Consider the following 22,193-nt stretch of genomic DNA (forward strand, 5'->3'; position numbering starts at 1 on the left):
TACAAGCATTATATTGATATATTATGTAAGTCATATTGACATAAAACTGTTTCTTAAAAAATAATAATTCAAAAAAATCAAATTTTGACTTCTAAACATATTCATGTAGAATATCCAAGCCCCTTGGCCTAGCGGTAAAGGGTGCTGGATACCGCGTCCATCCTGGAGGTCTCGAGTTCGAACCCTGGGTGGCGTAATTTGTCTTTCCTCCTTGTTATAGGAGTTGATTTGTAATTTCCTTCTTCATATATATGATATAAATATATGAAGTTAATTTTAAAAAAAAAACATATTCATATAGAATCTCGTTGAAATCCTTATAAAACTATCTTTAATTTGATATATGTGGTGTGAAAAAATAATTTAAATCAAGATAGTTATATACATTTAAAGTTTTGGGATATATTTTAAAAGTTAGTTATAACTACTTTGTTGTTAATTGACATAAATACCCTAATTTGATATTTTTCTTTCACTGTATTGATACTTAGAGTTGAATGATCTTAGCCTTTGATTTTAAGATCTAATGCATATCATTTAGTTGTAGTTAGCAATTTAACTATAAGTTGGCAATATAAAACACCTCACCTTCAATTACTATAAAACATGATGTATTCAATAGTTTATATTAGGGGTGTAAAATAGTGTATGATGAGTCGTTATTGGGTCAATCTGATAACGATGACCCGTTAACAACCTAAGGGTCTAACCTAAAACTGGCCTGTTAAAAAAAGTGTAAACCTAACACGGTCTGATACCTTCAAACCTTAGCATGACCCACACTTGACACAAGCATTAACGACACGATAATAATCTAAACATGATATTATACGATTAAATCAAATACTACACAATTAAACCTGATCTACACGATAAAAATCCGATTTTGTACATAACCTGAAACGGATTTACAAGAGCCTAGATAATAAAATTAATGCACAATTGTTTTTAGAAAAATATAATAAATAATTAAAATAGTAATACTATAATTTTTTAATGAGTTACCCAAATGCCAAATCCAACCATATTCAACCTGAATTCAAGTTGAAATTAGCGGGTTTCAAACAGGTCAACTTGATAAAGACACGAACCCAATAAAGCTTGACCCTAACCTATTAATTTTGTGTGTGTTCAAATTGGATTACCGTGTTGTGTTGAAAATTGACAACACTAGTCAATATGTCTGTGTGAGAGAGTGCAAACTTATTAAATTAGTTACAATCATTTTCTATCTTCAAAAAATATATAGATGGGAAGATTGGAACGTATTAAATCTATTAAATATTTGACTTGTATTAGCCTCATATATTAATATTAGAGTAATAATTTATTATAACAAATAATCGGATTCGTGGGCATGCGTCGTACGCATCGCAGAATCAATCATCTCTGCGCTGGAATATGCCCTGCCTCCTCCACCGCCACCAATCGAGTGGTGGTCATGGGTCGTATGGGGGTATAATGAGCATTTGCTCACTTTCTATCTTCAAAAAATATGTAGATAGGAAGATTGGAACGTATTAAATATTTTATTCGTATTAGTTTCATTTATTAATACTCCTAATTTAGTTTAACAAATACTTGATGTGTGGGCATGCGTTGTACACCTCACAGAATCAATCATCTCTCCTCTGGAATATGCCCTACCCCTTCCACCGCCTTCCATCAAGTGGGGCCATGGGCGGTATGGGCGTATAATGAGCATTCACTCTCTTTCTATCTTAAAAAAAATACGTAGATAGGAAGATTGGATCGTATTAAATCTGTTAATATTTCATTCATACCAGGCTCATGTATTAATGTAATTTACTTTAACAAATATTTGAATGCATGCATGCCCTGTACAAATAGTGGAATCAATCATCTCACCATTGATATGCCCGGCCACTTCCACCACCATCAATCGAGTGGAGGCCATGGGCTTATGGGCGTACAGTGAGCATCCACTTAGAAGAGTGAACCTCAAAAATTTTTTTGAAGAGTCCCGTGTATCACCTTTATACCTTAATTTGCAATTAATCTAACCATACATAAAATTTGGAATAAATGATTGTTCACTCTGTTGTTTTATTTATCTTGTATTACTAAGAACATAATTAACTAATAAGTAGTAACCTTCATAGTCAATTGACGCCAAAATGATTATACAACATTTCAATTATAAACACATGATGTACTCATTAGTCAATATGTGTGTGAGAGATAGCAAGCCTATTAAATCAGTTATATTCATTCCCTATCTTCAAAAAATATGTAGATATGAAGATGATAACACATTAAATCTGCTAAATATTCGTATCAATCCCATGCATTAATTGGATACGTGGATATACGTTGTACGTGCTTCAGAATCAATCATCTCTGCGTTGGAATATGCCTTGCCTCCTCCACTGCCATCAATCGAGTGGGGGCCATGGGTCGTATGAGCGTCCCGTGAGCATTCCCTCACCGGAATTGCAGCTCAATTTTTTTTAGACAGTCACATATATCACCTTTATACTAATAATTTTTTTTTATTTACTCTTAATCACTCAACCACTTACCTACTAAGTTTTGCTTTATTTCCTACCATGACCGTTTCTCTTTGTTACATCATCGTAATCAACCCCAGTAATCATCACAATTAAAGCCTTAATCCACTTTTCCCACATAAAGAAAATTCATAGTAATAAAATCAAAAAATTGACACCTGTAATATCGATTCCTTTTCCAATTGTAAAGACTCAATTTTTATGAGAGCAAAACCATGAAATTTGACATTCAATTTGAAGAAGTGAGGCGTCTCTCTCCGCTTTCCCCAAATCGAGCGAAATGGGCATTTCATTCAGCACCACCACCACCACCACCGCCACCGCTCGGCGGAGAGCCCCCACCCACCCTTACCACCACCCCCACCCGGCCGACTACTACCCGGCTTACCCTGCGCACCACCCCCATGCTTACCCTGCCTCCTCTCCCCCCGTCTACTACCCCTACTACGAGTCCAACGGCTACGCCGTGTGCGACCACGCCGCCATGGGCCAGCCCTATTTCGGCTCCTTTGAGCTGCAGCCTCCGCCGCTTGTTGCGGGCGAGGAGAAGAAGCCCACCAAGGTTGTGAACAGCGATGTCAATGTGCATAAGGATACCTTGAGGCTTGAGAGTGATGAGCTCAACCCGGATCGCTCCTTGGTTTGTTTCGTGTTTGATGCTTTGCTTGATGGAAGGTGAGATTTTTGGTCTGTGTTTTTCTGCAAAGTTGTGATTTATCTTTTCTTGTTGTTTGATTGCTTGGTTTGTTAGGCCAAATTGATCTCGATAGGGATTTCTAATGCGTTTTGCATGCCAAATTTCGATAAGTTTCTACAGTGGACTGAATTGCATAGCTCGATTTCTTAGGAGGAAATCAGGCATTTTGTTAAGCCAAGTGAAAACTAGAAAGCTTGCTGTCTGATTAGTAATGTTGAGGATATTTTTTTTATGAAGGCTTTGTTACTTTCCATGTCAATGTTCTGATCCAGTAAAGTATGCTATCGTAGGAGTGAAATCGAGTTTTTGGAATATAAGTGTTACCGTTTAACATGTAATTCGATTCTTCCAAGAAGCTTGAAGGTTTATAATGAGGGACTCGGTGAGAGCTATTATGTTAGTGTATGTCAATGGTCATATTGTGATTTATCTGCTGCATTTGTCCTTGTTTCTGTTTTACTTGTTCCTAATCTTTTACTTTTGAGTTTTAACTACTTGAAAGTTCATATTTTTCACTTATGTGTAGCAGAGAGACCACGGTTCAACCCTACCTCCCGCAACTAACAAAAAGAAGATCAGTTTAGGCAATAAAGTCAAACAACAAAATTAATTTTAATTAACTGAATGTTGCATCATCGACATTCTTATATGAAATAATTCACTTTATGTAAACTTTTGCTGCTGTGTAACTTTGATGTAGATTTCCTAGCTTCTTTCTGTAGTCATGCTTTGTTTACATTGTGGTTGCATCCCTAGAGCTGTACAAATCCAATTTGTAAAGTTAGGTAGGATTGGCATGAGTGTCGGAATGCACTATAATGCTATGTAGCATGCTTCTTATGAAAAGCAGGCATTCACGGTTTCATATTAAACTTTGCAACGTTTAGTCGTTGCATTGCAGTTCTTGTGTGCTTTTATGCCTATGCACATAGTGCGAAAAATAGAGTTAGAAGAGTGGGGGGACTGATTGGATTGATGATCTCATTTCATTGTGGTGGCTTTTCAACTGGAACAGTAGTTGTTGTGGCTGTTACTTGGTTTCAGGTCGAATTCTGTAAATCTAGCGTGTTATAAAATACTTTCAAGAACATGCTACTATGCTAGTAATTTATATGAATACTGTGTGACTGTGCAATGCATTTGTTTTTCATCTCAAATTTTTTTGCTGATTCTGAATCCATTTATAAAGAACCCAGCCATCTCATCTAAACACTATTTAGTCACATCTCTATTCATAAATAAAGTATCACTATCCAATGTTTTGAATGTTAAATTCTGTGTGAAACATGTTGATGAATTTGCTCTGAAAATTAATGAAATTATAAAAATAGAATTTTTGTCATCCATAGATACCCAAGCCTTAGGTAATATATAGTACTACCCGATTATGATAATTGATTGCGAAAATTTGGACGATCCAGACATGTGTATTATTCTAAATGTGTTCTGACTGTTTTGCAATTTTTTGTATTGAGCTTTAACGTAAAATATGGTTATACTCCTACTCCACGGTGAAAATCCAGTATGAGTAAAAAAGAGAACAGACCCAAAAAAAGTTAATTTGTTTAACTTACACATGCATTTTGTGCTCAACATCATGCCTTTTCTGTTTTAAAGTATGCATTTGTGTACTTCTGTGTAGAGACTAGAGATAAGTTCCAGGAAATTGTAAAAGTTTGAATTTACTTTATGCATATTTTTGTTTAACATTATGCATATTTGTGTTTAACAATATGTATGTATTTTTGTGTAAGCGTAATATTTTACTAGTATCTAACGTTAAAAATCTGTGTATCGTTTAAATAACACAAAATCCCAGCCATTTGATAAACAAGATCAATGGAGGCTTGGGTACTATATGATCATTCTGTCTCTCCATCCTAAGAGGGGAAAGTTTCTATTTGACCTTCTCTCTATATAGATAGGAACTAGCAATTAGTGTGTGCATGTGTGTGTTGGCATAGTAGTAGAGTGGTTAATGTCCGAGGCCAAAGGTCACATGATCGAGTCCACCGTGACATGGCCTTTACAAATTTCTGTTTATTTATCCATTCGAAAAAAGGAGCTAGCATTTAGTTTGAACCATTTATATTTGTTTATTTGTATGATCTTTAAATGTAATAGTATAAAATCGCTTTGTTTTATTAATAAAGAAGCATCATCATGAAGAAGCACTATTATATATCTCATGTTTCCTAGTCCCTAGTAGGATAAGTTTCAACATAATCTCATCCCTATATTTATATATTTAAAACATACATATTTATATATGCATTATGTATATCAGTATATGTATGTAAATTAACATGTATACACTTGAATCTGTAGATGATTTTACATTTTGTCTGCATATATCCATAAATAGCACTCACTACATCATTCAGCAAAATGTTTACAAGAAATTACTCATATCCCTGCACACTCTCATCCTATTATTCATTCAGTATATCTCTCATCACTATTCCTCTTTATAATAAAAGAAATGGAAGTTGGTTCATCAATTGCCCATGCATATCAACAATTTACCTTTAGTTGTTTACTTGTCCCTGAAGACATACCAGACTTGAAAGGCTAAAGGGTATTAGTTTGGTGCGTATATATTTAACGAGTGCATCCTAACGAGCCTAATTTCTTTCATTTTGAGAGTTTTTCTAATCGTCATGGTTTCTATAACAGCATCACGATATATTACTTCGCCAAAGAAGAAGCCGACCGCAGAGTTGTCCCCTTATTTCCAGATGCATATGTTCCCATAAAAATTCCTTTCAGGAAAGGACTTCACCAGGAATTTCGTCAGCCTTCAGGAACTGGCATTGACCTACATTATTTTGCAATGGATGATTTGTCACATCCGTCATCCAGACATGATGTTTTTCCAATTGTAATATCGGCTGATACTTGTGTAACTCCTTACCTAGCTGATGATAGAAGCTATCATTATGCACATACGTCGCCTCAGATGCAGGTAACTCAGGTGGTTCTGCCCAAAAATAACGAGGGACAATTTTTTCCCAAAGCTGTCAGGCAGTTGCTCTGGACAGATGATGATTGCTATGAATTGAGAGAGATATATGGGCTAGGAAAATCTGGCCCAGGTTTCAGTGATAGTGGATCGGGAAAAGAATGTGTTGTCTGCATGACTGAACCGAAGGATATCGCATTGCTTCCTTGCAGACATATGGTGAGGACAAATTCTAAATTATTTGTTTTCAAGCTCAAATAATCTCCTTAACAAACCTTGCCTCGATCATTTCAATTGATTTTTCTTTATATTCCAGTGTATGTGCAGCAACTGTGCGAAGGCACTGAGACTTCAGTCGAACAAATGCCCCATCTGCAGAGAAAACATTGAGGCAGTCCTTGAAATCAGGATCGATAATTTGGATCACTGAGAGGCCGTAATTACAAGATAATGCGTTCCAACGACCAAGCCATTCTAAGTTTGGTATATTTTAAGTTTTTGTGCAACTGTCAATATCCATCCATGGTTCATTTTTCTTCTCTGCACTCTTATCCAGGATTATTTATATTCTATACATATCGGAAATCTCTTCAACAGAGCCGTGCTGTCTTGTTTGTTAGAAATATCGATATATGTGTACACTCAATAGTCATTCATATAGTTTGCCTTATACTACTTTTTTGTTATCTTCTTAAATATGATCCATTTTGCTTTCTGCCTTCGTAAGTTTAAGTATAATGCTTTTTAGCTAGTTCTTTGAGTTCCACTCTTCTCTGTACTCACCTGCTTAAGAAGGAAAGAAACAGAGGATTTAGGGAAATTTTTATGTGTGCAAGTGGCATTAGATACCCGAATATATCTAGATGTAACCGTTGGATACTAGGGGCTGCAGGAACATCCCATGATAACAACTTAACTGCCTTACTACTCGTAGTCGGACAACAATAGCTGTCAATAATGCCGCAATCACTCACCCCTCCGAAACAGCCAGAAAAGGGTGTGTTGGAAAAAAGAGTGTTTTGCCATAGAAGTTAGCAACAGCAGATAGAAAACTGGCCTCTTTGCTGTTGGGGCTGAGAGACTCTGTTTTCTGAACACATACTTACAAAAATTGTCTCTGACCATTGAGTATTATATATGTGGTTTGTCATTACTTGCTAAGGTTTATCTCCTCCATTATTACTCCACATTGCTTCAATTCTTCTAGTTTCTTGCGTGTGTTTGCTTATGAGGCCTTTGGCACCGGGCGAACGGCTGAGCGGACTCGTATGTGCACGAGAAAATAGAGTCACAATAGATACTATATCTGGTTTATGTCGCCTAAGGATGTCGGTCTATTTGAACTAGGAATTTATTGGGAAATTTCTCGGTTTTAGGCTGCATTGACATCACGCATTTTAGGCTAATTCACTCGATTTTGGACTACATTGACATCCCTAACTTAGCACCAAACACATAGTTGGATTACTCTATCTCTATGATAAAGAAATCTAGAGTGAAGGGTGAAAATTCATTCTTATTACTAATGATGGATACATGTATCTATAAAATGAGTAGACAATAAAATCTTGAAATGATGCATAAAAGTTGGCATATAGGAAAATATTATTGACAAGTGACATGTATATGATGTGCGATGAAATATGTCATTCTCAAAAAGGGACCATCCCACTTAGGCTGTTTTCCAATTTGTCCTTGCAGATTCCTTTTCCTGCACACCCACATTTTACCTTCAACTCTTTCATTTTCTAGTGTTTTTATGCAATTATGTTTTTAGTTTTAGTTTATAAATATGTGATTTTTATTTGTTATGCGGTTGGATTTTAGTAATATATTACTTAATTGTTAGGGTTTATTACCCTTCTCTTGCTTTTATTATAGTAGTATTCAATTATGATATTCAGTCAAGAATCAACAAAATTTCGCTCGTAATCGATGGATTATACGCTTTCATACATCAATAACCTTTCGGACATGTGCATTTCACATAAATGGCAACCTACACAAAAAAATACTCCCTCCCGTCCGTCATTGTTTCATTTGAGATTGACACTAGTTTTAAGAAATGCAAAATGGTATAAGTGAAAAATATTAGAGAAATATAAGTTCTATTTTTCATAATAGTTGCTGTGAAAAGGTTAATGAAACATTTACTTAATAAATATAATATCGTAAAAGTAAAATAAGATATACTATCATATTTTATAATGCTAAAATGAGACATATACCTGCGGGCCGAGGGAGCATTTAAGATTAAATCACAAATTAATGTAGTTTCGTTGTAACTTCAGCTTAAACCTATTACACTATGATTTGTTTAATTATTTATGTCGGTGAAGTCGTATGTGTGAAGACAAGGGGTTAAAATAACATGAAAAATATTAAGACTTGGGAGATAAGATATTTCTTGGTCCAAACACATCCGTACGCCCGTGGATATTCATAATTATGTTTCCCATGACTCTTGCTCATTTTACTATGCACTCTTACATTTTTTTTCCTAAACATTCCTTTTTTATAATTAAATGTGGCATGTTCTCATAGAAAGACGATAAAACGAAATTTTGAGTAAATAAATAATCCTTGAAGATTGAAAATTATGACTATTTTATGCAATTCTAATCAAATCAATAATAATTGTCACGTGTTTTCGCAATCAAATTAAGCTGGCTATAAGTCGTAAGAATTAGGAGTATTTCTTAATATCCACATTAATATATGATTTCGTATTGGAAAAATTAATACTAGTACGTATTTATAATTAATAGTAATTAGCATTTTGTATTATTTGGTACTATATATGTTTGTAAAATTTAACAATGTAAAAGTTCTTTCTTATAAGATAAAGACTCCTTTGAGTGCATCCTTATGGTGCTCGCGGGCCAGGCAAGCCCAACTGAGCTCGACACAGCTCAACCTAACCGAAGCTAACACGAGTTTGACCTGACTATCGCATTAGCCATCTTATAAAGTAACACTTGCAATGAGTAAATGTAACTATCGTGTAAGATGACATTGTTGTGAATAAACGTGATTGTTCATACACTTGAAAGCGACAATTTTTGTACAAAAAATGATATGATTAGGTCATGTCAGACCCGTATTCAGTCTGGGTTCATCGTGTACATGGTGCATGAGCTTTCACAGGAGCGCGCTCTTATTATAAAAGTCAATATCAGCATACTTGAAAGATTTATTGTCAGATAATATCAAATACACTATAAAAAATCGTGTTTTGCGAACACCAAAATGCTCAGTTGACAACCGAATGTACTTAAGAAATGATATTAGTAAACACATTTGCCAAGCATAGAGGTGCACGCTAAATCACTACTCGCGATTCAGCAAGCATCGGTGATATGCTCGCAAAATACCCTTTCCAGTCGCAAAGTTGTGGATGGTTTTGTGAGGCTTTGTGCTCGCAAATTTGGCAAGATACTAGTGCAGTGGTGCTCAACATTTTGCTTAATAATTCAAAGTAGAAGAAAACTTGCGCATGTTAAATTCAAATATTTTTTTTTCATGATTGAATTGCTTATAAATATGTTAATGTATTTACAGTAGATATAATCTTAAATACCATAATTGTAAATAATTTACTAAAATTATTTATAATATGTATTAATTTTATTAAATTATTCGTATAATGACATAATATACAAAAAAATGTTCATGTGGTTATAGATTGACTAATATGATCCTCGTCAGTTGATTGATGAACAACGAGGATTATGCGAAGAACGTAGTGGAAGAGATGGTAGGATGGATGAATGAAGCCACAGAAATGAAATGATTAATATAGTATATCACAAATGAATGTGAAAGTTCATTTGACAAGTCTAATAAAATCCTAACACATAAGGAAAATAAAACAAAAAATAAATAAAATGATACATTTAAATTATTTAATACATTTTCATATTGTACTTATTTTTCTAACTAAGAAAGCAAATAAATGTTAAAATAACTTGAGGAACCTTCCAAGAAGTCAATTTTCATTTTTGATGATATCCTAATTTATTTGGGCTCCAATTTTCACCAAACAGCTCATATCTTCTCAAATTTTGGCCCACTCAGGATATAATTAAATTATTGCAAACTACTCAAAACCACCATCTCCAATAAAATTCTTGACTAATTTTTGAGCCAAAACTTCATGAATAAATCATGTTATTCATCTTTGAACTATCTAGCTCCATCTCTTATGATCAGTCCAACATGCACTACGAAAAAAAGCTGCCGATTGGGCTTGGATGGTTGATTTTTGAGCCCTTTGAGAATCCATCTCTTTAGTTCGGGATGGCATCTAGGATTCCATTCCGGCTCAATCGTCGTGTAGATGTTCAGTACCACGAAAATCGAAATGTAATGATTTGTTCTATTATAAATTTACTTGGTCCCATTTCATTAAAAAAAAAGTGGTGATTCTAAGTTAAACTCAAGTTTGTACCTTAATCTACTTTTAATTAACTTCAATAATGCCACAACTTATCGGTTTGAAGTAAATTCATCCCTTCAATTTTTTATATAGTTTCTAGTTGAGATTTAGACATTTAGTGTAAACATATAAATAACTAGGGACTTTTAAATCGATGGTTGAGTATATTTCAAATAAAATTAATTGGTTTTATTTACTAATGCGTTTCAAACCGCTCTAGTCATTCCGTGTACACCATTAACAAGGCCCATTTAGCTCTAGCTATAACAATTTTAATTAGATTTTCTAGAGTAAGCTCGAAATCAATCTGAATCATTATTTTTTTGAATGAGTTGTGATTATGATAAATATTTACAATTAAAATCTTATTCAGCTAAAATTAAACCCATATCACCTAAATGACCAATTAAACTTTTAAACTTTTTAAAAGCACCTACTAACCATATTAATAATAACAAACAACCCCTCTCCCCCCACTCCCAAAAGAAGAAAAAAAGAAAAAAATATTAATTAAAGCCCCTTTATTTTTAATATGGGATAAGAAAAAGGCAAAACCAATATCTGAGGGTGTGAGATGCAATCTTTTTGAGTAAATAGTAAGCAAAAGTAGAATTTTGAGAGAAAATAATTATGAAAGCATCATTTTAAGCAAAATCTTTTGAAAAATAAACCATTTCCGAAAGTAGAAGTGCATTATTATAGGAGTAAAAAGTTGTTTTTGAGTATTTTTTTTCCAACCATTTATGCATTTCTTTAATTGCTCAAAACTCACACGATTCCCCACCTCTCAAAGGGTACACTATTTTAATAGTATAAGAATACAAACCCTTTTAACATGAATTAGGCTTTCAAAAATCACACCTACCTACATAATGCCTACATTAATCTATTTCCAAAAGAGTTCATCATTATTTAATAAAAAAAATCTAATCCATTCCACAATTTTAACACGATTTGTTATATACCCTAAAATCGATTTTAAAATGTTATAGTATTAATTTATAATATAATTATCTTTCAATTTGTTGCTGAATTATAAAAAAAATTGGGGTTTAATTGTTCTACAAAATGAAAGGTGGTGAATCTATTACAATGTTTTAAATATTGTATATTATAATATTAAAATATAAAATGGGTTCGTGCATTTAATTGACACGGGTATGAAAACGTGTTGGGGATAATAAGCTAATTAATTGAAGAAAATGTCAAGTTTAATGAAAAAATATCTAGTCAACGTAGAGTGTCTTAATGGTGAATTTATCTATTGAAATTCAAAATTTTAATTACTGATATGCATATGATTTCGTTAGCTTTTTATATATCAATACTCTATACACAAGATTTTATTTTGAAAATTAGAACGGCAAATTCATCAACCATTGATTGTAAGAAGTTTCTTCTCTATTTAATAGATTTGAAAATTAGAACAACAAATTCATCAACCATTGATTGTAAGAAGTTTCTTCTCTATTTAATAGATTTGAAAATTAGAACAGCAAATTCATCAACCATTGATTGTAAGAAGTTTCTTCTCTATTTAATAGATTTGAAAATTAGAACAACAAATTCATCGACTATTGATGGTAAGAAATTTCTTCTCTATTTAATAGTTCGAAAACTTGAGTCATCACCAAATAAATAATAAATCATCATTAATTATCTTTTAAAAAATTCTCACCTATTATATTTTTTTTTTAGTGTAAAATGCTCAAACCCGTGAGTAGGGCCAGATAATTCAAACAATTCAAAATCAACACAACATACCAAAAGAGCATCACCAAAAGTAACAAATTACAAAAATTAACTAACTTAGAGAAAAAGCACACAGCCTTATTAAGACATGCCTATCTCCTTCACCAAATGAATCAATGAATCAATCTCATAATAAAGAGCATACCCAAACAAAACAGCCCACACCCATTAATGATTTTAAATCACAAAAAGTAATAAAAAAAAGTGACTACCAACAGTTAAATAAATCATAGCTTAAACTGTGTCGATTTTCGAACATTGTAATACTTCCTCCGTCCCGTGTTACTTGCACTTATTTCCTTTCTGGGCGTCCCAAGTTATTTGCACTCTTTCCATTTTTAGTAATAATTATCACCTACAGCCGCAATTGTTGACTTTGCTAATCACTCATTCCTTAATCTCCGTGCCGAAAAATAAATGTGCGAGTAGCACGGGACGGAGAGAGTACAACTTATGCCACGACACTCGGTAAAAACTAAGGACTTTAAAACGAAGATAATTTAGCCAATTTATCAGAGTGACGTTTAAAATCGAGGCATGGGTGTTACATCATTGAACCAAAAGTCAAAATATTTTGGTTTATCTTTTATCCGTGTCACACACACTATTGGCGCTTGGGATGAGATGAGTTGAAACACGGTTTGTGAATATTTAGATATACAAAATCTAGGTAAATTATTTGGTTGTATTTTGGAATATTGTAGGTATAATAATAACATGCAAAAAGAGGCAATCTTAAATGCCATTTTCCATTTTGCATAAGAGGTAAATAAACTTTTCAGGATAAACAGGAAAGCTGTTCAATTCAGTCAAAAGAGGGTCACTCAAATTATGCATTTTACTCGAGTGCATCAATTTTCAAATTTGGCAAAACCATAAAAGCAATTTTTTGAAATGTCTAATTGAATGTCCAAATTTTATCTGAGAAAATGTGTATCAATTATTGCAATATACTATGTGTATCAACTATAAGATATCATGCCAATATATATTAATATAATAATGTCATAATTATTTTTGAAAATGAAAATAACCTCATAGCCATTAATACTAATGATGTAATTAGCAAATTGGTAAAAGGAATTAAAGTTATATAGGCATTTATATTAATTTCAAGAAACTAGTATATAGGTACAAGGGAAAAAAGAATAAATTTGCACACGACGCTGAGAATATTATGCTTTTATGAAGTGAAGTAGGATCCTAGGCAGATTTTAGAATAATTATTAGGAGTTACATATATATACAGTGTCCACGTTAATTTTTAGTCATGATAGTTGTGTCCCACATGAAATAAATTGGGTTGCAAGCAAACATGGCCTATAAATCAGTCAAAGAACTTTTGAATTTCATAGTAGTAGTAATTCGTAATCCCTAATTAATTGAAGTAGTACTATACTAAATCAAAACTACCTACGAATATAGATGTAGTACAAACTATAGTATTTCATGTGTATGTATATCCTATGTAGACAGCTTCTAGAAAAACTTTTTCCTAAAAGTTATATATCGTTTTATAATACTTAAAAGAATTTGAGTCACCCGATCTTATGAAAAGATGTCTAGGGATATACTTGCACTTATCTACACATCTCCTTTTTAAAAAGTCAAATTTTACAATGAGGTAAAACATAGGAGCATATTTTAAATACTCGGTATATATCATTATATCTCATGACTTGTTACCCAACATTACAATTTAACTAGGGTTAAATTATTTCACGATATTATTAAACATATTGGAAAATCTAGTTTTAGTCCAACTTGATTTTTTAATGGATAAATAAATGGATTTTAAAGATCGTGTCATGGTGCACTCGACTTAATTAATCAGTGTGTGCAAGGTGCGCACAAATAACTGCTCGACTTAATTAATCAGTTTGTTCAAGGTGTACGCAAATAACTACGTTCCATATAAATTGATCCATAATGAAATGCTTATATATTTCTAAAGTTCAATTTTCATAATGGTCAATGTAAATAGGCCTCTGTTTATTGAACTTTATTGTAAGAATTAGTCTTGTCGTTGGTTCTGGATCAATGGAAAGTGGAATAATAATTGGATCGGTAGCCTCATTCGTAGTTTCGTTTTATAACTGAAAATTGCCGATTCTGGTTTTAGTTCACAATTAATAGTTTTCGCCAATTTTTCTCAGTTTTTTTATTTTTTTTTCGATCTTGAGCCAAAACAACCGATCGTTTCGGTGATGGCTTTCTGAATTGGGAAGATAGTCGATAGGAATTCTAGCACCAAAGAGTTAGGTATGACTTTGTGGAAGATGAAACAAGGTAGGGGTTTTACAAGGTCAGCGAATTGTGTTGTAATTATGGAGTCGAAGGCAAGAATAGAGTTGCGACGATTGCCAGCATGAATTCCGGCATCAACGAGTTAGGTATGACTCTTTGCGGGAGACGAAATAGGGGGTTTCAAGGTCAACGAATTGCGCCGCAATTATAGAGTATAAGGAAATAATAAAATCGCAACGATCGCCGACTGGAATTCAGGCACCAGAGAGTTAGGTAAGACTTTGCGGAAGACAAAATAGGGTATGGTTTTTTCAAGGTCAAGGAATTGCTGTAAATGCTAAGATTGAAACAGTTCTTTAGTATTTAACGCTAACCGACAGGAATTCAAGGTCGACGAATTGCAGTAAATGGGAAGATGAATTGTAGTAAATGCGACGATCACCGGCAGGAATTCAAGGCTTGGGATATTCTTGAGACACTTCTTCTAGATTTTTTGTCGGATATTGATCTAAGATTGACACATCGGCTACTTTTTACCAATTATCCTCATGAAGAGGCATTTGTCTTTAAATGCTAAAACGACAAAATAAGATCGAATATTTACCTTATATTTTGTAATCCAGTAGTCGATCAAGAAAAGTGCCTATAAAACTTTTATTACCTAATAATTTAATTTGCCTATAAAACTTTTATTACCTAATAATTTTCAGTTTCTATTTCAATGCAGGAAATATTTCTCTGATTATAAGCTATATGATGATACAATCATTCCAGATCCGCAAATTCCATGAATGTTCATCACCCCCATTAAAGTTCAATTATAGTATAATTCTCTTCTTTAAACAAAATACTAAATAAATGCAAAATTTTAAAATGAAGCAGTTTCTTAAATTTAAACTAGAAATTCATGAAATGGACTTTAAACTATATGTAATTGTGACTTGAGATATTGTAGATTAAAAAAATTGACAGTATTTTCTTCAACCAAAAGCAATATTTTTTCAAATATTACATTCAAAGCTAAATTCCATGAATTTTCGTTCAATTTATCCAGCTAATTTCTTAGTACGTGAATTTTCAAAAATTACAAATGAAAAAATAAGATGACCTAGTTTCAGATGTAGGCTGTAATTTTTTCTATAACAAGGCATCAATAAACGAGTGAAATTTATTATACCTACCAGTTTTTAGAGTGGGAATCTCACTATATACCCAGGTAATAAATGTATTTTATTTAATTTATATAAATATTTTCCAGCTAACCACGGTTATTTGTAAATCAGAGTCAAGCCAAGCCAAGAATGAGAAACCCTATAAAGCCAAGCTCCCCCACAAAATTTATATACTACTCCTAATACTATTATATGCTATGCTTGTATTCAAATCATCTTTGATGAACTGTATCAATGGCGATTGAATAAAGAATAGGCATAAATAAAGCCCCGAAACCAAGGGAGTGAGAGTGTGACACCCTTTCTTCTGCGCCACTCTGCACTTTGTTTTGCTTTCTCTCTCTCACAGAGAACACACATTGGTCACTCCCTCTCTCTAATAGAGGAAACCAGAGAAGAGTTTTCAACTTTTCATCTCTCTATTTCTATTTCTATTTCTATTTCTATTTCTATTTCTATTTCATTTCAACATGAGTAAAGAAGAGTTCTTGAAGATCCAGGTAGCTTCTTCAAGATTCAATTTCTATTCAGTTTCTTGCATTTGTTTGGCTCTTTTGAGTAATAAAGTTTGGATCTTTACTCACAGACTTGTGTGCTCAAAGTCAATATTCACTGTGATGGGTGTAAGCACAAAGTGAAGAAAATCCTCCAGAAAATCGATGGTATTTCTTGATTTGTTAATTTAATTAAATAAAAGTTTGAATTTTGATAGGAGATTCTGATTCCCTTTTGGTTAGGCGTTTACACCACCAACATAGATTCCGAGCAGGGGAAAGTTACCGTTTCCGGCAATGTCGACGCCGCCACTCTCATCAAGAAGCTTACCAAAAATGGAAAGCATGCCGAAATCTGGGGCGCCCCCAAGCCCACCAACAACAACAATCCGCCCAAGAATGACAATGCCAAAGCTGCTGCTAAGAAGGCTCAGCCTCCGCCGCCGCAGAAGGGTGCCGGTGGAGGGAACAATCAGGTGAAAGGAGGCGGCGGGATGACGCCGCAGATGCTGCAGCAGCTGCAGCAGATGAAAGCGTTGCAAGATCTGAAGATGGGGCCGCAGTTTATGAAGGATGTGAAGCCGCCGGCGTTGGGCGCCGGCCAAAATCAGAAGGGGATGAAGCTGCCGGAGGAGGGGCTCAGTGATGGTGAGTTCGATGACGATGACTACGATGATGATGATTATGATGAGGAGGATGATGATGAGGAGTTTGAGGATGATCTGGATGATGGCCCTCCGCCGCCGGCGAAGATGAAGCAGCCGCCGCCGATGATGATGCCCAACATGATGACTCCGCAGCAGCAGATGATTATGATGAAGGCCGCCGCGGCTGCCGCCAATGCCAAGAAAGAAGGCGGAGGAGGAAGCGGTGGCGGCGGTGCTGGGAATATCCCAATGCAAATGATGAATCTTGGTGGTGGTGGTGGAGGAGGAAAGAAAGGTGGTGGTGGGAATGGAAATGGTGGGAATCAAGGTGGTGGTGGTGGTGGGAAGGGTGGGAAAAACGGTGGCGGGCAGCCGCAAATGGGGGGCGGGAACAAGAATGGTGGCGGCGGAGGTGGTGGTGGGGCTGGAAATGTCAACAATTTCATGGCAAATGGGGCCAAGAAAGGGGCAGGAGGGGGTGGAATGAATGATGGGGGTCATGGCATGCCACCATCAAACATGATGATGCCCATCAATGGTGCTGCTGCTAATGTTGGCCATATGCCCAAATTGCCCCCAATGGGGAACCAAGCCGGCTTTTCGGGCCTCCCGCCGATGAACGGCAGCCCTCTCGGCTACTTTGCGGGCGGAGGTCCCGGGCCGGATCAAATGGCGGGAAACCCTTACTATCAGCAGCAACAACAGCAACAACAACAGCAACAAATGGCGACAATGATGATGAACCAGCAACGCGCCGCGGGGAATGAGAGGTTTCAGCCAATGATGTACGCCCGCTCACCTCCCGCGGTAAACTACATGCCGTCGTACCCACCCTACCCTTACCCACCGCCTCCTGGCGAGCGGGCTGATCAATACTCGATGTTCAGCGATGAGAACACCAACAGCTGCACGATCATGTGAGCCGGCGCGAGTCCGGCCCAAATGGCCGGAGTCCGGCGGGTGGTGAGGTTTGATTTCATAGGCATGGATGATGATGATGATGGTGGTGATGACTTGATATGCCATGCCATAGTATACCTTCAAATGGTTTTTTTATATTTTTACTTTCATTTTAATTTATATTTCCCCCCTTATGAATCCCTAATTTTAGATTAGTGTTTCATGATAGGAAGTTTATGTCATAGAAAATAATATTATAATATTAAAATCCCCTTAGACATTGAGATGTATGGCTGTTTTGATGATGGAGATGTTTATATCAATGTTTATATCTTCAGACACTGAAATAAAATCGTAGAGAAATGGGGTTTTAATTCTCTCTCTTAATTCTTTTTACTTTCTCATAATAGTATAATATCATTATGAATCTAGTGAAACAAAGAGTGTTAGCGAGGCAAGAGTGACTAATTTAAGATCATCCGCAATGTTATCTCTTATCCGTCTCTTAACTGTCTCATCTCTTAACTCTTCATGGGCTCCATTGTACTTTTCATTTCATCTCTTAACTAAGAGACAGCACCTGCAACCCTTCATCTCTTATCCGTCTCTTAACCTTCTCATTCCTTAACTATTTATTCAATTTCATTTTTTATTTTTATTTCCCACAAATTCAATTAATAAAAACATACTTCATTAAATAAAATAAAATTACAACTTAAAATCCTAAAAAAATACATAATTAAAATCATGGTAAAATAAATAAAAAAAGACATAATTTAAAATACAAATTTATAGAAATTATAAAAACTACTCCGGCGGCGAATCATCCCCCGAAGGCGGTGGCGGTGCACCGAATGGAGGAGGAATACCAAGTTGTCCCGCCAGATACAGAATGCCGGCATGATGGGCTTGATAATGGGCGGGCGTCATCCGGGAAGTGTCGGCCATCGTGGCGGTGAAGTACATGGACATTAGGGAGGAGGGCGGTCCTTGGGAACCCGCCAGGCTTGATTCGTCTCGGCCCCTCCTCCCTCTAGCCGCCTTCGTCGCCTTGGTCCCTTGCGGCCGACGGCGCACACGGGAGGACCCCCTGCATCGTCTGCCGTGCCCTCAACCTCCTGCGAGGCAACCTCTTGTGCGGCGCTGCCTGAACCGCCCCCGCCGTGTGCTTCGTTCGTTTCGAGGTCGAGCCCGTGCTGGACTGGACACCGCTGGCCCACCTTTCGACGTCTTTGACGGCCTCCCAAACATCGACATGTTTGAATTCTTTGCCGTTGTCGTGGAAATAGACTCGCAAAGCCCCTCTCAGAATGTCGGCTCAAGTAGCTCCGCTTTGGTAATGAGTCGCTTCATTCTTATAGATGCCGCAGAATTTTTTGACCTCTCTGTCGACTCGGTCAAAATGACTTCGGAGCATCTTCAATGTGCAGCGGCGGGACCCCTTCGGCTTAATCTCGTTGTAGGCCTCAGTGACCTTTTCCCAACAGCACTTTCGGGATTGTTGATTCCCGACGATGGGATCGTACGAGACGCTGATCCAGGCGTTGTACAGAGCCATCGTGTCCTTGCGGCTGTACGGATGACGACCTACATCTTCCTCCTCCTCGGCCGGCCTCCTCCTCTTCCTCCACGGCGTCGAATGCCCTGGAGCTTCCACCGCCTCGTCCTCCTTCCAGATTGGGTTCATCCGGATAATCCTCCCTAATTTGGGATAATCCCTGCGAATACCTCGGGGCGGAGGGACGAGCGTATGCATCCACATCAAAATGGGGTGGTTGGTACCCCGCCGGCGTCGACGACCCTTGGGTGCCCGGCGTCGACGAACCGGAACCGAAACCACACAAGACATTGTACATGCCCCCCAGTCGCCAAATGCGTTGATGTCAAACCCGCCGGAGCCGCCAGAGTTTTCGTTGATGAAAATTGGAGAGGAAATGGAGATGATTTGGGAAGAATAGATGTGTGTTTGTGTGTATAATGAGGATGAAATATGAGTATTTATAGAGTAAAAATTTTTTAAAAAATGGTCGAAAAATGTAACATTACCGTTTGAATTTTTAATTTTTTTTATTAAATTTGAAATTTTTAAAAAAATGATTTATTGCGTCAGCGTGACGAAGCCCCCTCGCGGGCCGGCGAGTGGGCGTCACGCCTAGCGCCAGTGCGCGCCACGTCGTGCGGGCACGTGGCGAGCTGGCGCGCCAGCCGTCTCTATGGGACGGGCGTCTCGGTGAGACCGGGACGAGGCAACGCGTCTCGTTGCCATCTCGTCTCGGAGGGACGAGATACGAGACACCCGCGCGATGCGTTGCGGGTGCTCTAAGACTTTAGATGTATCATAATTATGATAAGAAATCATGCTACATACTAAAAAGTTTCAGTTGCGTCTGGTTAATAATAAAAATCTATTTATGAAAATGTTGCATAGAGTAATAATTTACTCACTCTATGCAGAATCTATAAAACTAGGTGGGATAGCACTAGATCATTTAATCATAAAAACGGAATATTTCTTGAATTCTACACATGTGAATTAATTTTGGGATGTTTGAATTGAAGTTTGAGGGAATTTTCTTCATTACTAGTATTTTTTCTGAATAAGTGAGAAAGATGTGTACATGACTAGTTACTAGTTATTTGTTTTGAAGCAGATAGAGTGTATAGTGGTGGCCATTGAAATTATTGAATTGCCTTCCACTAAAAGAGTATGTGGAGAGTGATTGGAAATTATGGAGAGGGGGTAGGGTACAAATTTCTTAACATATTGGGGTCCCATTAATTGATGAAGAGTACCCACCCCCCTTCCCCAGTTACCTAATAGTTTAATGTATCTATATATTCATTATAGAGTTAAGTTTGAGTATTATTGGTTTTGGTGTAAAGCCAAATCTATGCATGTGAATATGTACTCCTTTGAAAATACACCTTAGTCCACTACCTTCATAGGAAAGTTTATATTAGGGTTTACAATCATTTCATATCTAATAGTCTCAGTTTTTATTTTAATCCTATCTCCTAAAATTAATCACTTTCCATCTTCAATAATTCAGTTCATAACTAATAAGCATGTTTCTCTGTTGCTTTTCTTCTATTTGTTCAATTATAATTCACAATACTTCAAATTCAATCACTTTTTTCACTAATAGTTATTAAAATTCATATCGTCCACTACCAAAACTATTGGTAGAGAAATTGGGGAGGATCATATTGCACATTAATATTTGGAAAAATACACCCGTTCGTTTAACATTGTTTCCAAAATCATAATCTTTTGATACTTTGGAGTAGTTCTGTTGTCATCTTTATTTTATTCTTAGCTCGGCCTGTGAAAATATATATTGATTTGTTTCTACGGTACCAAGATTAACATTGTATCTCATGATCAATTGATCATCCATTACACTTCATCTTCAATACTAATTTAATCATAGATAAATATGCTTTTAACTTATTTTTATGTATTATTATCTTATGTAATGAGCTAACGACGAATTCTATATTCGGAAAACTAACTTTTTTTTTATGTTTGAGAAATATGGTCAAATATTCATGTAGAGTTAAGAATACTATACTAAAATGTGCTATATGTGAATTTTGTGGATTTGGACTTCGCGTATTCTTTGGTGTGACTCGTCGACTTTAATAGTCCCAAAAATTCTACCCAAGACATTTTTATTTCATATGTCAAAGTTTCAATACTGAAATGTTAATACAATTTTTAACTCTAGGATGATTTTGAAAAAAATGGCAAAAATATTAAGACATATTTAATGTATGATATTGTCTAATCTCAGAAGCGGAGCCTCCACTCGCTCTAATTTAAATTAATTCATGCTAGTATTTCAAAAGAAATGTGTAAACTACATAAAAGGATCGTAAATTATCTCTCTCACTTCTACAATTCATAATAAAAAAAATGCTAATAATAATCCACGAATTTTAATTTAATATCGTTTTACGTTTTTTTTAACTTTTACTAAAATGACCCACAAACGTGGACCTTTTTACAAATTTGTTCACATCCAATTAATATAGTCTATTTGAAATAAGTACTATCTTTTATATGAATTCGGTTATTCAAATTCTTTGAATTTATCTGTGCAAATGCATGTGAAAATTTACTTGATTACAAATACAAAAAAAATTTGGGCAACTTATTAAAAGAAAGGAGGGTGTTACTATTTTTATCAAAGAAAACTACATAAGTGCTACGACATTCAAATATTATTATATTTATGGGGTTGGAAACGCAAATATTACTACCTTAAAAATTGTATACAAAACAACCTAAAACATTCAAAAACAGGTCACTGAGCCCCCCAAATACATGTATTATTGGAAATTTAGTGCATT

At 35.6% G+C, this 22,193-nt stretch overlaps 2 protein-coding genes across 2 annotated transcripts; both read left to right on the forward strand.

The window, feature by feature from the left end:
- The first annotated feature begins 2,783 nt into the window (after positions 1–2,783).
- Positions 2,784–6,886, forward strand: LOC121808431 (probable E3 ubiquitin-protein ligase LUL4). The gene is made up of 3 exons (XM_042208918.1): positions 2,784–3,206; positions 5,905–6,409; positions 6,507–6,886. Exons 1-3 carry the CDS (start codon positions 2,812–2,814, stop codon positions 6,618–6,620), a joined length of 1,014 nt encoding a protein of 337 aa, XP_042064852.1. The 5' UTR covers positions 2,784–2,811; the 3' UTR covers positions 6,621–6,886.
- A 9,077-nt stretch (positions 6,887–15,963) lies between these two features.
- Positions 15,964–18,214, forward strand: LOC121808438 (heavy metal-associated isoprenylated plant protein 33-like). Its single transcript, XM_042208931.1, has 3 exons — positions 15,964–16,299; positions 16,386–16,461; positions 16,537–18,214. Exons 1-3 carry the CDS (start codon positions 16,270–16,272, stop codon positions 17,859–17,861), a joined length of 1,431 nt encoding a protein of 476 aa, XP_042064865.1. The 5' UTR covers positions 15,964–16,269; the 3' UTR covers positions 17,862–18,214.
- The last annotated feature ends 3,979 nt before the right edge of the window (positions 18,215–22,193 follow it).

Source organism: Salvia splendens, chromosome 1 (genome assembly GCF_004379255.2).
Source record: "Salvia splendens isolate huo1 chromosome 1, SspV2, whole genome shotgun sequence".
NCBI classification, from domain to species: domain Eukaryota; kingdom Viridiplantae; phylum Streptophyta; class Magnoliopsida; order Lamiales; family Lamiaceae; genus Salvia; species Salvia splendens.

Excerpts from the sequence above, each read along its gene's own strand:
- LOC121808431 (XM_042208918.1), top strand. The coding sequence starts at position 2,812 with ATGGGCATTTCATTCAGCACCACCACCACCACCACCGCCACCGCTCGG. Across the intron at positions 3,207-5,904 it reads GATGCTTTGCTTGATGGAAG|CATCACGATATATTACTTCG; the intron begins GTGAGATTTTTG and ends TTTCTATAACAG. Across the intron at positions 6,410-6,506 it reads TGCTTCCTTGCAGACATATG|TGTATGTGCAGCAACTGTGC; the intron begins GTGAGGACAAAT and ends TTTATATTCCAG.
- LOC121808438 (XM_042208931.1), top strand. The coding sequence starts at position 16,270 with ATGAGTAAAGAAGAGTTCTTGAAGATCCAG. Across the intron at positions 16,300-16,385 it reads AAGAGTTCTTGAAGATCCAG|ACTTGTGTGCTCAAAGTCAA; the intron begins GTAGCTTCTTCA and ends CTTTACTCACAG. Across the intron at positions 16,462-16,536 it reads AATCCTCCAGAAAATCGATG|GCGTTTACACCACCAACATA; the intron begins GTATTTCTTGAT and ends CCTTTTGGTTAG.